The sequence below is a fragment of the Fulmarus glacialis genome, unplaced genomic scaffold, assembly GCF_000690835.1.
Source record: "Fulmarus glacialis isolate BGI_N327 unplaced genomic scaffold, ASM69083v1 scaffold14793, whole genome shotgun sequence".
Lineage (NCBI taxonomy): Eukaryota > Metazoa > Chordata > Aves > Procellariiformes > Procellariidae > Fulmarus > Fulmarus glacialis.
Window position 1 is genome coordinate 4,193 of NW_009205014.1, and position 21,856 is coordinate 26,048.

Below are 21,856 nucleotides of genomic sequence, written 5' to 3' on the forward strand. Positions count from 1 at the left end.
TCATTTTCAGAAAATGGCCTCCAAATAATTTCTACAACATTCCTTTTCTATTTGCAGAATGACTAGGGCACCCCACAATGATCGTTCTGTGAGAAACATATAACAGATGCTTAGTATAATTGTTTAATATTTGTGCAACACTTTGGTGATGATAAGTGTTCTGTGTGGTAGATACAATACATTACTGCGTAAACTGTGGGAGGAGTAGTTTAAAACTTTTTTAAAAAATAATGCAACATCTGGTGTCCCCCATCTTATTAAAGGACAAACATGTTAAGCCACTAAGATCGAATCAAACAGAGAAACTTTGGCAAAACCCAAAGCCCACTTGTGATAACCTAATTAGGTACAGCTAGGCATATATTAACTTAAGTTTTTATTCTTTATAGATCTTTTACAATGTATAAATACTACATTTTACACTTCAAGAACCTACAGGAACATGTAAAGAGCAACATTCCTGACCTTTCAATTAATTTCAGTTATAATTTACTACCAAGGCGTTTGGTTGATGTGATATCACTAGCAAAAAGCATAGTGAACATAAGCCACAGTTAAAGTTGGTGATATAAGCAAACTGAATTTAAGCTGGTGACTATAGTTAAAAGGTTTGACATACTCCGTTACTAATCCACTGAACCTTCCAACTACTCTCACACCTTGACAGTAATAGCTGGCATGGCTTGACCATCACCTGGGCTTGTGTACTGAACTCCTGTGAATGTCCATTAAACTTCATCACTGCAGAAGTAGTGCAGAGACTCCGACGTCCTTAGTCTGCTTTGATAGACCATGCCTTGGCAGTGTAAAAATAAAGTAAGATTTGCAAATTTGTTTGTAGGTTGTTTTTTTTTTTTAATATATTAATGATCATTAAAAGTGATAATTAATGACACAAGACCATTGTAATGTTTTGTTGTACAACTACCTGTCCGTGAAGTCCAAAAATCTTGTGCATTAGTATATTAACATAAAGCAGGTTTTGCATTTGGTATTGTCTCTCTCAAATCCCTTATTTTTTATTTGAGAAAACATCCCCGTCCAGCTCCAGGAGAGGAGAGGTGAATACGGGTTACAGCTGAAAACTTTTTGCGGAATCATAGAAAGTTTGGGTTGGAAGGGACCTTTAAAGGTCGTCTAGTCCAACCCCTCTGCCATGGGCAGGGACATCTTCAACTAGGTCAGGTTGCTCAGAGCCCCCTCCAACCTGACCTTGGAAGTTTCCCGGGCTGGGGCATCTACCACCTCTCTGGGCAACGTGTTCCAGTGTTTCACCACCCTCATTGTAAAAAATTTCTTCTTCTATCTAGTCTAAATCTACCCTCTTTTAGTTTAAAACCATTCCCCCTTGTCCTGTTGCTACAGGCCTACTAAAAAGTCTATTCCCATCTTTCTTATAAGCCCCTTTTAAGTGTTGAAAGATAGTAAAGTTCTGAATTCAGAACTGGATGATGTGTCACCACCTAAACTGTAGTGACATGCCGTGGGCTTTAGCACGCTGAAATCCTGTGTCCAAATGGCACTGGTTGGTGGATCCTTCTTGTGTCTGCTGCCAGGGCTACCCTGGGTGAAGGAAGTGGGAAAAAATGCTCTTTCCAAAAAAAAGAGTCAAGTTAGTTCAGAGCTTCTCTGAAATAATTTGACATTTGTGTAAATCCTGAGTAAGTGCAATATGTGATCACCCTTAGAACTGGTCATGTGTTTCATTCTGAACTGCAAGCCTTCTCTGTAAATAATTCTCAAAAAATGTGAGTGTTTTTCTTTTTTGTGTCTATAATTTTTAAATGTATATGTGTTTGTGTTTATGTTTATGAATTCCTTGTGAATGCCTGTGTTTGATAGGAATCATTCATGAGGTGATAACTTTGTTTACTGTTCATTATTCATGCTTGTATGGAAATATATATTAATTGACTTGATGACCACAGCTTTCTAAAGTGGAAAAGTTTCTTTTTATGATTGACAAATTGTCCAGTATTTGTCTGTAGATGAAAAATGTAGTGTGTGAACAATAAAAAGAGCTTTTCCTAAATGGCATGTCTAGTACTAAACGTTTCCAGGGTTGTTTTCTTCTCTGTCACCATTTTTAAACAGGAATTTTATCATTTTTAAGTAGGAATAAACTCACCAATACATTATTAAATTAAAAGAAATTTATGGAAACACCTGATTTTATTATAAAAAATACCTTAAGCAAGATATGATCCTTAGCAGTATATTTCTGTGGGTATTTCAAAATAGCTTATCATTATAGCTCACCATAAAAAATGACAGATGAAAGAGAAGACTTGGTTGAAGATCTGCTCACTGAGTATGCCATACAGCTTAGCATTCAAGAATCAAATGGGGCCAAACCACCAGTGTCTTCCAGCTATAATGACAGGTACTGTCAATTCAATATGTGTTAGAGATTATGCCATATTTTAACAGTGTTTTGAGACCTGGATATTTAATGCCTTATATCATGCTTAAAACAGTTCTTAGTTTGACTGTTAGACCTCTTTCTCAGTGAAGCACTGCCTGAAGCAATGATTGAAGAGAGTAAACAAAATAGAAATGTTGATTTTGTTTTTCTCAAACATTTCTAAAACCTCAGACTTTAAAGGCAATAGATTTTGATTTGTTAGTCATCTGTCTGCTCTCTAATTGTACCAGTGTCCCAGCCTTTCCCTGTGCACTCAGGTACATACGTGTACAAGAAAAATCCAAACCAGAACAACAACAACAAAAAACCCACAGGGGTGTTCCAGCGAGGGCTCATACATGACATTAATGTTACGGTTAAGAGTGGTTCCCGTGACTGGGAAATGTAGGGCTCAGCTGAGCTACGTGGGGTGATGAGAGCTGAGGGAGATGAGATTCACTTGGCTAAACTAATACTTCCCTTAGCTTTTCAGGCCACTTACCTTCTTATGAAAAGCATATGTGTGAAACAAAGCTAAACTTTGCTTAATAGAAGTTCTTCGGCAATAATCCCATAAATACGTTTTGTAGATTGCCCTGTCTAAGATGGAAAGCTGTAGAACTGCAAGTCTTGGGGGACTGTTAATACTTCCTAATTTCCTGTAGGATCTCATGAAGATTTAGGTCCTCATGGGGCTCCTGTTGTAGGACTGGAATCTCCCTTTCCACTGAAGGCTCTCAGCAGAGCCACTGCGTATTCTTGTTATTTGGCTGCTTTTTTTGTTATTAAATCTGATATATTTTCTAATATGCTTTTATCACCAAAATATCTCAAGGAACTAGCGGGCACCAGCATTTAACTTCCATCTCATGGAGGTTTAAACGATATTGTTAAAAACAGTACAACTCTTTTTCAGGGAAAATGGTACCATTGATGCCGTCACTCTCCTTCATTAATGAATATTGACATTCTGACACCATCACATTCTCATTCGCTGTCTAAGGTTTCTGAATCTGAAGGGCTCATTTCTGTAGAGTGGGGCAAATACAGCTTTTTAGTCTACGACAGAATTCTTTACCAAATTAGGACTTTTATCAGGTCAGCCTGCAGCAGGAAAATTGCGCCTAGCTTGAGAACTTTGGAACAGAACAGGTGTAACTTAGGAGGTCACAAGGCTCATCAAGATTGTAGTTGATATATTCAAAGGAAAGTTGGCTCAGATGAGAACCTAATGGAAAATATTGAATAAATAATATAATGCATCTACTTTTTGTTTATATTTTCTATTTTCTGCTCTTTTTCGGATAGTTTTGTACCACCTAGTGAGGAAAATAGGAAAATTGTAACATCCATAAAGCAAGGTAAAAACCCTAAAATAAAATAGTCCCTTTGCAAAACTGAGCTTTCTGTATATTGTTTTTCCAACTGCATCTCATTTATCTGTTGGATTTTTTAAGGTGAAGTATTTGGGCTCCAAGAACTTGTGAAACAGAAATATGCTTTGGATGAAGCTGATGAAAGAGGGTGGTTTCCACTGCATGAGGCTGCAGCTCAGCCAATTCAGCAAATACTTGAAATCATTTTAGACGGTGAGTAAAGTAAAAATATCTCACAAGATAAGGGGAGCAGCAAAGAAACATGGAACAATAAACAGCCATGCACAATAACAGGCTAGAACTGATTATTAAAAAAAGTATGATCAAATCCTCCACAGAGCATCTTGCTTATGTTGTTTAAATATTCAGGCAAATTTTCTTTTGGGGAAATTTGCATACCAGCAAAGAACTTGGACTGTTTTTAATGTTTTGTTCAGAAAGCTACAGACAGAGCAAAAATTACTGTTCAGTATTCAGTGTGTTTGGCAGTACTAGTTAGATTAGGTTAAACATAATTACAGGTAATTTTCATAAAGACTTAGCATTTAAGGATTTCTGGTATATGTGTATGTGTTAACAGCCTTGTGCTTTAATTTTGTTTTATCTTTTCTCACTTTCTTGCCTCTAGCATCTTATAAAACAATGTGGGAATACAAAACATGCGATGGAGAAACACCATTAACTTTGGCAGCAAAAGCTGGCTTTGTGGAAAATGTACGAACATTACTGGAAAAGGGTGTTTGGCCCAACACCACAAATGACAAAGGAGAAACTCCACTTCTTATAGGTAATTGCCTCCTCTCCCTGGGTTTAAGCAAAATGAATGGCAGCACTTCCCCTCCACTAAGTACTCACCCGAGTACTCCTGTTGGCTTGTGTGGTTTAGATGCTGGTCATCTTTTTAGACGAAACTAAATGCCCAGCACTTAGTGAAATGGACCCAACGTTCAGTTCAGCACTCGTTGTGCTTTCGGTGATCACTGAGCTGCTCTTAAAGATGCTCCATATGCTTCGGGTGATTGCTGAGCTGCTCCTGAGAAAATGGGACCTGTTTTTTGTTCAAGGCACCTCCTTGGTGTCTTTAGGTGCTGCAAGACCTTTACCAACCTGGTCCTATTTGACCATCTTAAGGTGCAAGTATGGTACAAGAATAAGCTGTTGCTTTAACTTGAATGTACTTTTTCTGGAGGTCTGGAGGTTATTGGAGATTTTTAGTTTTATTGGATGGTTTCTACTGAAGTAGGCAGGTATTTTCAATTTCAAAACCTCCCATCTCATTTCCCTCCCTTCTTGCACTGAAAATAAGCTTCAACTGCATTTCTAAGTAATACCCTGATATAAAGAAATATGATTCCTTTGGAAGATTTTATGCTATTGGTAGACTTAAATGAGCTTTACTATACATGAGTAATTTAGCTATATTAGCTTCTAAGTTCTGTTGAATGTCAAAACATCTCCATTCTTCTGAAGGGAATCAATCTGTGAAATTAATACAATATAAGAAAATACAATATATAGTACAATTATCAGTATTAAAATACTCAGTTCTCTGAATTTTTATTAACTTTCATCAGATGTGATTACTGTATTAACATTTTAAAGCCCTGAGGCATTTCTAGAGGGTTCCTCTGCAGTGTCTTACTTTGCGTTTTTTCAGCTCTTTTCAATAATTGTAAGTCTGTGAAACTTTTAAGCTATTTTCAGCCTTTGCTTTTAATGAATCCTGCAAAGATTTAACTAGACCTTATGAAACGGGTCTTTCCCCCTTATAATGCCAATTTGTTTTCCTAAATATTTCTCTATACAAACTCCTGAAAATGAGGTTTGTCAGCTATGTATTGTTTATGTGATGCTTTTTATGTTTTTGTATCACTTAGTGCTGAAAATTTGGATGTAGATATTGTTGTGCGTCATACATTTCAATCTTAGCACAGTAAAACAGAGGATCAGGTGCTTAACACTTAATAGATGATGCATATGGTTTAGTTACTCCTTTTAATTTTAAAGCTCTGGATTAAAGGGCTCTTCAGTACAAAGGTAAATGCTGAAGAAGTATCTATCTAGTGGGATGACTTCTGCTTCCAGGTACATTTGGTAATACTATTTCAAAGCAATTGTGGATAATTATGAACACTGTGGCCTCTTAAAAACCTTCTTACTTGTATAATGGGACATTCACAGAAGTTGAATTTGCTAACCCTATGACGCTGATCTCCCTCAGCTGCCCCACCACTCAGTGGAGACATCTGCTATTCCAAAGGGTGGTTCAGAAGTAAAATTAGACTCTTACTCAGGATCGCTATTTTTTATGTAAATAATTTGTAGGTGTAGTTATCCGTGAAAATTTCAAACCTGGAACCTCAAAAGGGCAGAACATGGCCTTTAAGTATGACAGATGTCAACTGTACTGTGGCTGATAACAGCCACTGAGTACACGCCAGGATTAGAGTTACCAGGTGACAAAGTCAGAAGTGGAATTTTCTGGGGACACTGAAATGTTTGCACCAACTTTAGAAGTAAGGGCCATATTCAAATATTATGTTAGTTTTATTGTTGCTTTTCCTTGTGATACACCTGCTTCTGCTTTCTCAGAATCGAAGCGGTGCTGCTTTTGCCCTCCATGCTCCAAACTGACATATTTTCCAGCTTGTGTTGGTTTACCTTGATTTCCCAAGCAGCTGACATTACCATTTATTTACCAGTAAATTGGATTGCCAGATTTCTAGGACTGGAAATCTTTTTAATTTCCTCATATCAGTACACAAGGAAAAGCTTTTCTAAACTTATTAGATGTCTTTAACTTTCAAGACAATATACCTGAAAATGTATTATTTTCTTCCTTTTTTAAATATCTTCAAGCTATAAGAAGAGGCTCTTTTGAAATGGTATCCACTCTGATTAAACACAACTGTAGTATCCACCAGCCGTGCGTAAAACGTTGGTCAGCAATGCACGAAGCTGCAAAACAGGGACGCAAAGACATTGTTGCTCTTCTTCTGAAGAATGGTGGAAATGTGAACCTTAAGGATGGATATGGAGTAACACCATTAGGTGTTGCTGCTGAATATGGTCACTGTGATGTGCTGGAGCATCTTATTCATAAAGGTATGTAGTCAGGTAAAAGGGAAATACACCTCTGCACTGGCATACATCTTGCCTGGTTGCTGAGGTGTTTTAGGGTGAGCATGGAAAAGGAAAGAAAGAATACTGATGACTGAGAAGATTTGGTTTCTGGGAAGGACAGGAAGCATCTATGAGTGTTCCTGCTAGACTGGAGTGATGCTTACACGTTTCCATAATGCGTGTGAGAGGAGTGGCAGAGTTGATACCAATCCATTTCAGTCAAGGGGGGACTTACTGCTATACATGCCCTTCTTGCCCTTCTTTATTTCTCTTTACTCCCCTCCCCTTCCTTCCCTTCCTCCCTCCCTCTTTCTCTCCCCCCCTCCCCCCCTTTCTTCCTTCCTTCCTCCCTCCCTCCCTGTCTTCCTTCCTCCCTCCCTCCCTTTCTTCCTTCCTCCCTCCCTCCCTCCGTTCCCTCCTTCCTTTCTTTCTCTCTCCCTGCCTCCCTCCCTCCCTCCCTTCCTTTCTTCCTTCCTTCCTTCATTCCTTCCATGTACAGAATTATATTGGTATTAATTAATGAAATTAGGTATTTTTGAAATGTACTAGAATTTTGAAAATCCTGGGTTATAACACTTACAGTCAAAGCAGACCCCACTCAGGTGAGCATTTGAACTTGTATCTGTCCTAGTCTTGTTTTGCCTTTGAGTTTTAAATTTGCCACAAGAACTATTTCTTGTTTTAGTAAAGTTTTAGCTTAAATAAATCTGAAAGTGAAGAGGAAAGTACTTTGGGCTTGTTTTTATGATGATCTGCAAATCACTTTGGATATAATTATAAACTCTGTATCCTCCTTCAAGGTGGAGATGTCCAGGTCTTAGCAGATGATGGTGCATCGATACTGTTTGAAGCAGCCGGCGGAGGTAATCCAGACTGCATAGCCCTTCTTTTGGAATATGGAGGAAGTGGCAACGTGCCTAATAAGGCAGGACTGCTTCCCATACACAAAGCGGCTTATGAGGGGCATTACCTGTGAGTCTGAGCTTGGACTTTACGTTTTCTTTAAGATACAATATGGCGCAAGGTCACATTGAAGACGGCTGTGGTAAACTTGCAAATGTATAGATCATTTATAATTCAGAAATGCCTATGTTACATTAGTTTGAATTAACTTTTAAGTGTTTTTTAGCATAAAAAAAGCAAAATGCAAAACATACTCCCTAGAACTAAGTGAAAACCACTGAAAAAGTTAAACACAAGGTCCTATTTGACAGTGCTCAAAACTGGTGTTTCTGTGTTTGGATCTTCTTGTGTAAAATGATTAGCTGGTAATTTAGCATATAGCTGGATGAGAGTCATTTTCTTCATGCAGGGAAGCAATGCCTAACTAGTTTTATTCACTGTTTTTTAGGGCCCTGAAGTATCTCATTCCGGTCACATCCCAAACTGCAATCCAGAAAAGTGGGTTAAGCCCTGTTCACTCAGCAGCAGATGGCCAGAATTCACAGTGTCTAGAGCTCCTCATTGAAAATGGTTTTGATGTCAATACTCTCTTGGCTGAACACATTTCAAATAGTTACGATGACGAAAGGAAAACCGCACTTTATTTTGGTGTTTCTAACAATGACATTCTTTGCACCGAAATATTGCTCAAAGCCGGAGCAAATCCAAACAAGGATCCTTTAAACTGTCTTCTTGTGGCAGTGAGAGCTGGCAACCATGAAATTGTAAGGCTACTCCTATCTTACGGAGCAAATGTCAATTGCTACTTTATGTTGGTTAATGATACGCATTTCCCCAGCGCCATTCAGTATGCCTTGAATGATGAGGTGATGCTGAGACTGTTGCTCAATCACGGATATAATGTGGAGATGTGTTTTGACTGTATGCATCAAGATATCTTTGGAAATTCTTTTGTGTGGTCAACTCCAGAGGAAGAGGTTCTCCCCGGGTGGACTTCTTCTGTAATAAAGGATAATCCAGTAAATACATACCTTCCTTCCTCCTCTTCACTTTGCGCTTTTCATTAGCCAGCTTTAAACATTCCAGACTATTGTGCAGAATTAAGATTAACATACTGGCAAAACCCTTTTTTAAAAGACCCTAAAAATAAAACAGCCATTTTTCATTTTCTACTCTGTGATAGAGAAAACTATGTACATAGAGTGGGTTTAGTTTGGGGTTCATATATTAGAAATTTAGGAAGGAAGTTTTAAGAAATCATGAAGCAGGATTCTGGAATTTCTGTTCCTATCCTAACCGATGGAGTAGATTTATTTCCCAAGAGATACTGCTGTTGAACATAACAGTGCTGCAAATTATGCAATGTTATAATAATTATTGGCCTTCAGACCTGTCCAGACAAATTAAGGGATCACAAAGGTTGAGCATGGAACAAAATGGCTTTTAAAGTAACCTACCTAGGCATCAATTTATGGCTGTAAAAGGTCATTGCTAATACTTCGTTTAAATTATCTTGTGTAATTGCTTTAAAATGTGTTATTTTGGCATTCCTCTGCACAGATTTTGAAATTATGACTTGATGTGTTTTCCCTTTCAGTTCTGTGACTTTATTGCTGTTCCTTGGTTGAAACATTTAGCAGGAAAAGTGGTTCGTGTTTTTATAGATTACATGGATTATGTTCCTCTATGCACAAAAATTAAGTTTGTCTTAGAAACACAGAAAGAATGGACAGAGATACGTCAGATATTGGGTAAATATCTAACTTCCAGTTAATGATGTTATGATTTATTACAGAAGACTTTAATTGCTTATGTCAGGTAACTTTCATCCAAAGTGTTTTAGCAGTCCAAATGTGTACTAGCTAAGAACCAGGTTCCTGTCATCCAGTCCTCAGATTGAGACAGATCTTTACTTATTGCCACTGGTCATAAATTAGTTAATCTGACTGGAATATAGCAAACTTGCACCTGGTAAGAATTAATCTCATAAGGAATATCATTGTTGCGTGGGAAGCCCTTTTAGTTAAGCAAGATCGCTGAGGTACTTCTCAAACTCCTTACTAACCCATGTGACACCAGTCATTGCACAGCTATGGGGCACAGCTTTTTTTGTTGAGGAATATTGCTCACACTTCCATCCTTCTTTTTGCTCCCTTGATCTCTCAAGTCTATTAATCGTTCAAGGATTATTGTAAGAGCATGTTTTAGATCCCATTATGTTCAAGGTGTTAGGTGGTGACAATGAGTGTGCCATCACAGTCTGTGACCCATCATTTCCTAACTCCAATTTACGTGATAGACATTTAGAGTTGCCATTACTAATACTGTAACTGAATAATATTTCTTACGTATGCTTTACTTTTGAAGTTCTACACATTAACCTAGACCTTCCACCATTGGTGGTACCAGAGATAGGTTTCATCCACCTTAAAAAAATCTGTTGGGGAATGTATTAAATGTTCTGTTTGTATGAATTAATTTTATATTTGACCTTTTTTTTTTTTTATTTTAAATAGAATTTGATTTAACATCAGCTGTTAAAAACCAAAATACTTAGGTTTAAAACTGGTACCCTGTATTTAATTTTGCTTCAGTATTTTACATTGGCATGCAGAGGAACTCCTTTTTGTTAGTGTCACAGGAACATCCAAATAATTTGGTAGTCTTAACTACTGATATTTCAAGTATGGTGAAAGTTTTTGTTATGATGTTCAGGAAGGCTAAATTAAACTGAGCTTTTTGACTGATGTAAATTCTGATAAGAAGTATTTGTTTAGAAGATTCAGCAGGCCCAAGCATGGTAAGGTCTGGTCCTGGTGCCTTATTGATACAGCAGAAATGGAAGGTGCCATGGCTGGCCTCAACATGCAGTTTTTGAAAGGTGCACCTAGGGAAAGGAGAGATCGTTCATCAGTTACCATTGATTGTGCTAAATAAAGTCCTGGTTTAGGTGTTCAGATGGGTGCTTTGGAGACGGAGTGAGGAGTCCAAAAGTGAGGCAATAATGTTAAGCAGATATCTGACAGAAGAAGCTTGATTAATATCAGCATTGTGTATCATCACAATTCAGAAGTGGAAAGAAAGATATTTTATTCAGAAGTGGCAAAATAATAACACCCCAAGGTAATAGATTTTGATATTAGTTTTATTAGAGCATGTTTTGAGATTGTGAACTGGCTTACAATCATTGTTAATGGCATTGATTTTTCCACCATTTCTGTCTCACTGTTATTTTTAGATAATCCTCGCCCATTGAAACATCTGTGTCGTCTGAAAATACGTAAACTCTTGGGGTTAAGGAGACTCCAGAAACTGTCATCCTTGAAGAAGTTTCTACTTCCACCAGTTCTCAAGAACTATATCCTATATAAAGAATATGATCTGTATGGAAAAGGGATAAGTTTAGAATAGTTTTTAAAAATAACTCTGTACAGTCTGTAATTTGACTCATTTCCTCACTATTTTTTACTAGCTAAAGAGCTGCTTGATGTTTCATATACATTCACAACATTCTGATATTTGTTGTGAATAGTTCTTTTATGGGAACTAATTTTTCTTCAGAACTAATACGTTAAAGCTCGTGTTTTAACACAACATTGTACTATCCAAATACAGGCTAAAATCAGAATAAGGATGCTATAATAATTGTGTAAAACAGTACACACTAAATGGGAATTCAGAGGAATAAAGGATAAAAGAAGAATTTTCATGATGGGCTTCCCAATGAAAATGATAAATATAATTGCTGCTCTCGTTTTGTGGCATTAGTTTCTCTGTAAAAGAAAATAAATGTCTAATTTAGCTTGCAAAGAAAATTAAACCACTAAATGCATGTCATGTAATTGGCCTGAAATGTAGCACATTTTGTACTTTGAAGATCATGGTCCTATTATAAAATTCTCCAAGCACTTAAAAGATTCTTTTTAGCTATTTTTGCAAAGTGTTTGCTCCCAGGTATGACTGCTGTTTGTGCCAGTACTGCATGTTTCAAGGCTCGGCAAAATTTGAGGGACTTTAAGTAGGCTGTTTTAAAGAAAGAGTAGATTTTGATGGACAAACCAACCAGGAAATCAAGCAGTATATCCTCTTGGTTGAGAAATGTTGCAATGTCATAACTTTAATTATTGTTCCTACAGAGTTTTGACAGATCACTTCTCGACCAGACTAAACAACACCCTCAGTCATGCTGTGATGCACTTGGCGGTATGCTTCTGCACGTATAGAGAAAAACACATCTGATTGATTAAATATTCTTCAAATTGTTCTATTAAAAGTGGATTGCAATTACTCCCTTTGCTGTTCTACCATCCCTTCCATCTTGGGGGAAAAAAAAAAGAAAAAAAAAAAAGAGTCCAAACCCCCTAAACTAAGAAAAGATTTCAGTTGGTGGATGTCAGGATTACATAGTGCATAGTCAGAGTTTAGCCAAACATGTAATTTAAGAGATACGCTGGTTATCGCACACATACACACACTCACACAAACCAAAGGTCAGCTCAAGCATCCTTCTGCCCTGCTCCCTGCACTGGCTCTCCCTGTTCTTCAGAACTTCTTATTTGCTGGACGTCATTGTCATATATAACTTATTAACACCTCTCTCAGCGATGTAAATTCCACTTCCAAAGGCAGCTATATCAATCCTTCGTGGGTCTGTCCTTCCTCACAACAGATTTACAGCAGCAAATGGAAGGAGTGAAAATTACTGGTCTGGGACATGTAGAGGGTTGAACAGAAGGCTTAATTGCTGCTTCTGCTCCCACTAAGGCCACTATTCATCTCGCTTTCCAAGACATGTCCTCTGTTTCTTTGTCAGAAATTTTGACCAGGATGAAAAAGAAGAATTCGGTCACTTGTGAAAAATTTCTAGGTATCTGGCATCTGGGCCAGGCCCTGACAGGAGGATGCCCCGGGTGGCTGGTGGCTCCAGGCCCGGCCTGAGAACGGCGTGCCCCGTGAACCCAACACGGCTGTCTGCAGTCAAGGCTCAGCTGGCCAATACCTCCTAGACATACCAGGCTAAATGCATGTATGCTGCATAACCCATAAACTGATATTTTTATGTGGGAATTCCTAAACAGAAATACGGGCTTAATAAGTCTTAAATAGTGGTAATTTTAATGAATACAGTGACCACAATGCAGGATATGGGTAGTCACATATCTGATACAGTATACTGCAACCAGCAAAGGAAACATGATCAAATAGGGCTTTAGATAGGAGATTTTAAACCCTTTCTGTGGCTAGAGCCAAATTCCATTAGTAATTTTAGTTCATGGGCCAAGGTTTATATTTAGGACTTTACACACGCCTCAGGCAATAGTTACATTGCCTGTGGCATCAAAGCATTCAGTTCTAGGACAGAGCATTGCCCCAAGTGTTTAAAATATCATGAACTAGTCCTTAGAATATCATTAGGTAAGCTAAAAAGACATGCTATTACTGTGTTTATCTTTTAAACAATACATCTGGGCCCTTTTTGTTGTTTGGTAGCCTGTTACAGAAGGTGGCCTAATCCCGTTTTAAAGCTTTTCTGTCCTTCAACATTGAAGTTGTTCATTTATTGAAGACTTCCTCCCCCAACCCCGGATGCTAAAGGAAGTACAACATTATGAGAAAGCATCTTTAATGCCTTCACGGCATCTGTGAACTGAATGGAGGCAGGAGGGGCAAGACTTTGTTTTAAATGGAATATAAGGTGAGATAGACACAGAAAGGGAGCTGTTTACCCCATGTCATGCTTATGGCACAGCTAGGAATTGAACACAAGTCTTTCAACTCCTGTGTTTTGCAGCCAGACCATTGAATACTACTTTTATGGAGTTGAGTATGTGCTGGTGGGAGCAGGAAATGTAACTGGTCCAGGACTGGTGATTGTATGAAAAGAGGCAAAGGCAGCAGCCCCAGCTGGAAGAAGAAATTTGTAGGAAAAAACTACTCTTTTTTTCCCTGCTTGGACTGTGATTGAACCCTTGCAGCGCTGGGATTTAATTTTCTCTGCTATTTGGGTGTGACTCATGGGGTGTTCCACCGCAACCCAATTCCATGGCATGTCCACCCTATGGACGATGTTGGCTAGAAGTAATTAAATGCCCTGGCATTGATTCAGGCATGCTCTGGGGTAGGGACTCCTATCGGTTTGGGGACAGTGTTTGAAAGCAGAGGTATCGTTTGGTCTGTGTTTCTCATAAAATCTGACACAAGCAGCTGCACCAAACTGATGAGCTCTCCAAGGAGCCAGACATTCAGCAGTGGTTACGTCAGCCTTTGCAGCACCAGCAAGATGGACTTTGTAGCTGTAAGTGTTTTCATAGCTCGGTGAAGGACCAAACCATAGCCATAAGTTCTGTATATGACCAGCTATTCTCTGTAGGGACTATAATGTCGTGTACCTTCCATAAAACTTCCATGCACTGGCTACCATCTGATCTTGGGAGCTGGCACGGCAGATCCTTGTTCTGGGTATCAAGGGAGAACAATTTTACTGTTTCACTGCAGCAGTCGGTGTTCTGGCTCGGGCTCTTTGTGCCTGAGCTGCCCTTTCTCAGGCTATTGCTGATAGTATGGGAGTCATGCATGGAAAAACACAGTCACAAAGCCACACGCTCTTCTGTGTCTGCTTTGGGGTGGGCAAAGGGATTTTTTCTGACCCTTACTTGGGGTAGAAAAAGGCTTCTAATTCTTTTTATTGGTTGGCATGAAAAAAAGTGCATAAATTCATGAGCACTTATCTCTGTAGAACAGGTCTCGTCTCTTTTGCTTTTCCATCACTCCCTTCTAATATGCACCTAATCAACAGCGTCTTGCCCTCACCTCTGTGTCTTCTGTGTAGCCAGCTTTGCCTCCCTGGTGCACTCTGCCTGCTGAATCAGTCCTTTTAAAGCTTTGCCCCACTTTTTTTCCTGTGAGCCTTAGGACGGATAGATCTCTGCTCATGAAAATGGTATCAAGAAAAGTAATTCCAGCCAAACTGATTTTCAGCCTTAATGGCCCTATTCTGGCTTCTCTCCCTGACCTTTCCACTGGAAATTTTTTGTTTAGGCTGCAGTATTTAAAACTGGCACCTTGCCACCCAAGTTGTCTATCCTTCAGAGGCCTTTTCTGCACTCTACAGATCACGACCTTGATTCAAAAATACACTGTCTGTCTCCAAATGCATGGAGCAGTCTGCAAAGAAATCCATCCCGATTCTTTACCAGGACAAACACTGGATAAATCAGAAAGTAGTACATGGGGAAGTGCACCAAATTACTGTGTAAATATTTAAAGGTATGTATTGCAATGGGAAGCATTTTCTCTCTGAAATGCTCCCTTAAGTGTCACTCACACCAGCAAAAAGGTACTTAGATCAGGAGAAATATTCCCTGAGGAATCTGTGTTTCATGGTTCTCCTGAAAAGCTGTAAAAATATATAGTAAATTGTTAGTAGTCATAATGCTGATATAACAGTGTAGCTCTGGTGATATGTACGAGGTATTTACATTTAATTTTCAAAATTCACATTTTCAGTAGAAATCTCTACATTTGATCGGGCAAAACCATTGCCTTTTGTCTGCATATTATGCACATGGTAGAGATATGGTGCCCAGAACTCCCATCATCATTAATATGGACTATTTAAAAACCAGACATAAATAAAGACAATAAAGTAGAGAATTTACTTACTTAGTACTGCTGATGTATGAATTACATCACTTGTTTATATTTGTGGGATCTCCTTTTTAAAAAAATCTTCATAAACACATACTGTTAAAAAAAAGTGACAAAAACCAAGGAAATGCTAAATACAGAAGTGAGTACCTGTACTGCTCTCTGCGTATAAAGAAATAGAGCAAATTTTTTATCTGAATGGCAAACTGTAGGTTTGGCTAAGCTACGTGGGAGAGCTGTATGGGACTAGGGTATTCAACAAAGGATTAAGTCCATGCACTTTTTATAATTACTTATAATTTAATAACTACCTGACCTGGACATGCAAATATGGTATGTTTGCAAATACCACCACAAATAATATAATGCTTACACTGGCAGATTTTATCATGCTTTTTCGGGAAAGAATAGGCTAACTGCAGATGCCTAAACAGCGTCCCATTCAAACTGCACTTCCAAAACCCACTTTTTTTGTGCATGCAGCAGTTCCTCTGCTACTTTCTTTGCAATAGAGTGGCCTCTACTTCCTGTCCAAACCTGTTGAGCAATATCGCGATGTAATTCCAAACAGCTGCTGTGGTCACCCTATGTCTGTACATCGGTAGTGAGTGAAATGATTTCTATATATAGTTTGTAAATCTGTTGGCAATGTTTGTAAAGCACACTGAGATTCTTTCTGAGGGAGAAGAGCAGCCATAGGAAAGGAGGAGCATTAAGACCATCATTGTGTACAAACCAGTTTATCTTTTTGGTGTGGCAGAAACTGGCACTGAGGAAATGGCCAGTCTGCAGAGATGTGGAGAAGCACTTGCTTTGAGCAAAACCCTGGCAGGAATAGTTTGTGCTGTCAAAGATAAGCATGTTCATCTCGCGCTGTTGTTACAGAACATGACATTGTACTGACACAAGATGATTAAAAAGTATTGGCTGTGTAGGAAGGAAAGAAAACTGGGAATGGGAATGACGTTTATTCAGTAAAATTTATTTATCCCCCTTGCCTTCCCTATTTTAGTGTGATTCAAGTAGGCAAACGGGGCAATAAACCCCGAGTCTGCTGCACCCTTGGCACCCAGCTGCATTCCTCTCTGTATAATCAAATAGACCTTCAGGATCCATGCACGAAGGACACTGGGTGCCTGTGCAATGTGGGCAGTGAGTTTTCCTTCTTTTAATCAAAGGTTGAGGAATTTGGTAGTCCAGAAATGTTCTTATTTGCACCCAGATGAATTTTTTTCCCCCGGTGCTTCCCTGCAGCCAGTTGACCTCTTGACTCCCAAGACTCATGCTTACACACTTCCCATCAGCAGCACTATCCGAGCCCATTCACTTCTTCACTCGCTGTGACTCATCTGTCTTCTTGATAAGCAAGGCAACCCAAACACCCCTGCCATCAAAATGCATTAGGTTAGTGGTTGCCCCATGGCTTGTTCGTACATAGTGTTGTATATAGACTTCTGGTTATGTCCCCAGCAGCTGTTGGGAATGCTGTTTTCAAAACTAATCTGAGCAATAAGGCAGCCCACATACACATGTTTTCGAGTGAAAGCTGATCACTGTTTGTGGTGGGTCCAAATTGTTAAGCTACAATCTGGACCTGGAATCTGCCCTCCCAGTAGCCTGGGGTGTGCTGCAGGGGATCGGTGGGAAAAATCCGTCTTTGAGTTAGGATGCTGAGTCCGATTCCCAAGCAAAGACTGGTTTTAGATCAGGGTCATCTTTAAACTTATCCCATTTTTTGTTTCCCCAGCATGGATGAAGGGAAAGACCTTTTTCTCCCGTGTGACTCCCTGTTTACGGCATCACTAGGAGAGATGGACTGGACAACAGAATCATCTGGCATAGAGGAAAGCAGCTGAAAAATTGTTCCTTCAAATGCCTTCAGTGCATGCTTTATCCCATTCGCTCTGCTGATACCACTGTTAAATGTAGGTGATGACACATCCTTTTCAGGAACAGTACGGTGTGCACAATTTTCACAAGTCTCCTGGGAGAAAGAGCTGCAGCTTGTCCCATCAGTCTGCCTCGCGGTCCTGTTTAGGTGCCAGGTGGCTGACCCTTTGTCTCTCCAGGCCGATGTGGACTCTGCATTCAACCTGGGCCTCTGCAAGCAGCATGCAGAAGTTGACACACACACGCACACACACACACACACACTCTCATGTATATATATATCTCTATCTCATTTGATATAGGTGGGAGGGGGAAGGCAGGCAGCGGAGCACGGGGGCAGGAGCGGGGGCGTGCGAGGAGGGGAGGGGAGGGAAGGAGAGCTCGGGGAACTGGACGCGGAGGCGGGTGAAGGCAGCGAGGGGCTGTGCAGGGAGGGCAGGCGAGGGGGGCCCGCAGATGGGATGGAGCAGGCAGCGCAGGAGCACGGAGGCGGGAAAGGGGAAGGTGGGAGAGCTCAGGGGCGGGCGCCTCGGGGTCTGCCTGAGGGGACAGCAGGAGGGAAGGAGCTGGTTGAGGAACGAGGGGTGCAAAAGCAGTGGGGGGCAGCGGGAGAGAGCACGGCAGGCAGAAGGGCAGCAGGAGAGATGGGGAAAGCCCAGACGTGCTGTGGTGCATTGTTTTTAATGTGCTCTATGGCAATTGGACCTGTTTCTGCAGCGTGGGACTGCAGCTCGGTACGAGCCAACGCATCTGTCTGACAGGCTGTCCTCAGGAACCGTGACTGAAATAGCCGCTGTCCTGGGGCCGGCCGTGTCCCGCGCCTGAGGACAAGGTTGTGCAGCCCTCTCTTTGCTTGCCTGTAGTTTTCCCTGCACTCACCCAAGTGGAAGTAAAATTTAAACTATGGGCTTTGCCCTGCTGGGGGGTGAGTACCACCCCTCAGGTGCTGCTCGCGTCCTGTCAGCCATCGGGCCAACGTGCCCAAAGTGTGGAAACGTGTGAGAAGCAGAACAAAGTTTCCTAGGCTGCTGCTTGAAATAGTTAATTGCTTGGAAAGGAAAAAAAAACACTTAGAAGTGTTTTTTCTTTTAAAACCAAGAAAATAGATCACCCGGGCTAGAAAAGACCGAAAGTCTTGTCTACAATCTAGCTGCTGCTGAGTGGGCTCCGTCCCTCTCGAAGCCAGGAACCTGGGTGCCAAGTATCTGCAATGGCAGCGTGAATCCTGCTCCTGTTAAATGGGTGCTCCCAGTTCTTATCTTCCCTCATCTTACCCCAGGTCCTGAAGGGAACAAACTTTTAATAATTCTGTTGATTGAGTGATGAGTTTTCATGGCCTATACGTGAAATGGTTTATTCCCTGCATACAGGATTTCAGCAGGGCGTTAGGGAGGCGAGTTTGGGTTTTCTGTTAGGAGGTGGCGAAGCACTTCGGAGGATTCATCCTAAGCAGCTGTCAAAGCAGCCAGTATAAACCTGCCCTCGCCTGCTACATGTGGCTCACACTCTGCTCTCCTGCCTTTTGTGACGGAAGGAAGTTCACTGTGCCACCTCACTAGCACAAGGCCTCTTCCTAAACTGTTTATAATGGTGTGATCGAGCACATAGCCTGGGACGTATAACAGGATGCTCAGACTGCTATTTTTTTGCTTGTTTTTTGCAGAAATCCGAACATGTATAATGCCTGAGAAATGGGACTGTGGAACGAGAACAAAAAGTTTCAGGAACAGGAATGCTAAGAACAGGAAAACACAATCGCTCCTGTCTTTGCAGCAGAGTTCCTCTCAGAAGCTGGACAAGTCAATTTAATCATAATTAAATCATTTGAGCCTTAACCTGTGATCTGAAATGTCAAAGTGGTGGGCAGCTTCAGCAGTGGCTGATGCCCACAGGAGCTAAGTAACATCTTTAAATTCTCTTATCTCATGGATGGAATGGACATCACTGACATTTTATATGTGGAAAAACATCTCCACTGGCCCAGTGTTGTATCATGCCTCAGCAAGGAGTAGCATTGAAGGTAATATTCATGTTGCTGCCAAGGACTGGACTAAATCTTCCTTTGGAATATTATTTTACGAGTGAGTAATGCACATTGCTTTTGAAGTTCCTTTGAGTTTGGAAAATTTGAATTATATGTAGAAAATTTTAAATAGACAATTCAGGTATCTGTATGTTTTTACTTTTTATTATGGACTCTCAGCCCAGGAGAATTCAGAGACTTAAAATTTTGTTGTATCATCTGAGGAAAAAAGGAAAAGCAGAAAGCTCAGAATTTTCTGGTAAACAGTATATTTGAATAGATTTCATTTTTAACAACATGTTTTTGCTTTTAATATTGTACATATCAATGTTGTACTTGTCAACATTGTACTAATAAAATATAGAACATGTCTAAAATAATTTCAGTTTCAATCAGCATTTTCCAACAGAAAATCTGTCCAGTGCAAATTTTCTAACCAACTCCACCTAAAAATGTTTGCAACAAAATGTTGTCTGCAAAAATGTGCCCAAGAAAGATCATTTTTTTGTGCTGCTTCTCTGGCTAACTCCAATGATAATGAAGTGAACCATTGTCCTAGAAGAAATAAAATTGCTTGGAGTTCTGTTATATACATTTAATTAATGCCAGTGTCAGCATTCACAATGCAAAGTTAAAAGAAAAAAGGTACTACTTTTTTTTTCCTGCCGTTTCACATTTTACACAATTCGGATTAAGGATTATTTCTGCAAGTGCAGCTGAAAGAGTGAACAGAACCTCTACTGACCCACTGACTTGTCTAGACACAGGTGACCCATCACAGTATCTTATACCATGAAGGTAACACTCTTAACTCCATAAACCAAACTGTTTTGCATCTTCCTCGTTTTTATTTTATGCAAAGATTTGGTCAATGTAAATTATCTGCAAATATTTGTTTTATTTTAAGGTACACAATATTCTCTAGTCTGCTTTATTAATGTATTTTGTATGTTAGGGAAGACTAAGCTTGCATCCCATTTCTTGAGCAAGCTAAACTGCATGAAATCCATATGTTTATGAAAATCATGCTCAATTTCCTCTCTCTATTGCCAATAAAGCAATATGCATAATAATAAAACTAAATGAGCAATTTAGCTAAACATCATACATCAGTTCAGGTGTCCAATCCAAACTAACCAGAAAGAGATGATGTTGGACAAGAACAATACTTCAGATTATTTTCACTTTCATTTCCATTAAATACTGACTTGACTGTTTAAAAATAAACCCACCATGTGTTATCATTTAATAAGGTTAATATATATTGTTATAGATGTGCTCCTCTTTCCTCTTTTTTCTCCCCTTTTCTCTCTTCCTCTCTCTCTCTCTCACAACACAGGTTTGCAGGTATTGCTGGCCTGCACATTTCAGAAAACATTGCTAGTTCACCATCATTCACTGCTAATAGAGAAAAGAAAAAAACAGTGTGAAGTTCAACCTTTCATCCTGTAGTTTCTTACATTGGAAGATACCTGTCTGTAAAAATAATATCAGAATGATATCTCATTTAATAGCGGACATGATAATGTAGATATACATTTAAAATTAAGAGTTGAAGGGCACCCTCCAGCTGCACGTCAGTCAGCTACAGCAAGCAATAGCCATTATCTAAAATAGCCACTAGAGGCCTTCATTTGCTAGGGGCTGTCAGAAGTGATGAAGACAGAGCCCCGCTGCCCACCCAGAGCTGGTCCCCCTAAAGCTCTGGGGGACTCTGCTCACTACCCCGGCAGAGCACAATTCTCCGCGCCAAAGAAAATCGCACAGGAGCTCCAAATGGTCACGTCAAGCTGATTCTCCCTCCAATCATCCTCGAAAAAAGGGGGAATTAATAAATAATTCAGTTGTGTGATTTGTTACAGGCGAGGCATGGCATTGCGGGAGCGGTGCTCCCCACGGGCGCCGGCACGCCGACCTCCTCCCCTCGGGCTGCCTTCCCACCGATCCCAACCTCCTGCAAAACACCTTGGCAGGATAACAGCGCTGTTCCGCTCGAAAGCCGTGAAAATGAGAGGAAGTCTGGTGAACAATGGCGAGGGTGTTTTATTTCCAGCCCCTGTGGCAGCTCAGGATTAAATGGATTTGTATTATTCTTTCTCTACTGCAGTTTGGACACAAAGTCGGTGTAAATGCGCCCGGGATTTTATTTGCTGCCACCCCCCCGTCTGCGAGGCTGGTATTCTCCCGCTAGCCGCCTGCTCTAAATATGGCCATGGCTACTGTGTCAATAATCCCCCTCTTTAAGGGACCCGCAAACACTAGTGTTGGGACATTCTTGCTGTTCAGATGTCTAGCTGACGTCTGATGCTTAAAACGGAGCATGCTTTCATCCCTTCGTGCATTGTCGTAAGCCCCTGATGATTACTCTTAAAAGGGTGCCTCGGCTACGCAGGGAAACAGTTGCTGACCGAACGAGACACAGCTTGCTTGATTCAGCCTTCTTGAATGCCTAGTCACTTCAAGTTTGTACCAGCCTGACCAAGCGGGACC

The 21,856-nt window shown here is 40.2% G+C and overlaps 1 protein-coding gene across 1 annotated transcript; it reads left to right on the top strand.

The window, feature by feature from the left end:
- The first annotated feature begins 2,267 nt into the window (after positions 1-2,267).
- On the top strand, positions 2,268-11,217 carry ASB15 (ankyrin repeat and SOCS box containing 15). Its single transcript, XM_009575226.1, has 9 exons — positions 2,268-2,383; positions 3,713-3,765; positions 3,862-3,993; positions 4,409-4,567; positions 6,640-6,885; positions 7,704-7,875; positions 8,255-8,825; positions 9,404-9,557; positions 11,045-11,217. Exons 1-9 carry the CDS (start codon positions 2,268-2,270, stop codon positions 11,215-11,217), a joined length of 1,776 nt encoding a protein of 591 aa, XP_009573521.1.
- Positions 11,218-21,856: the final 10,639 nt, after the last annotated feature.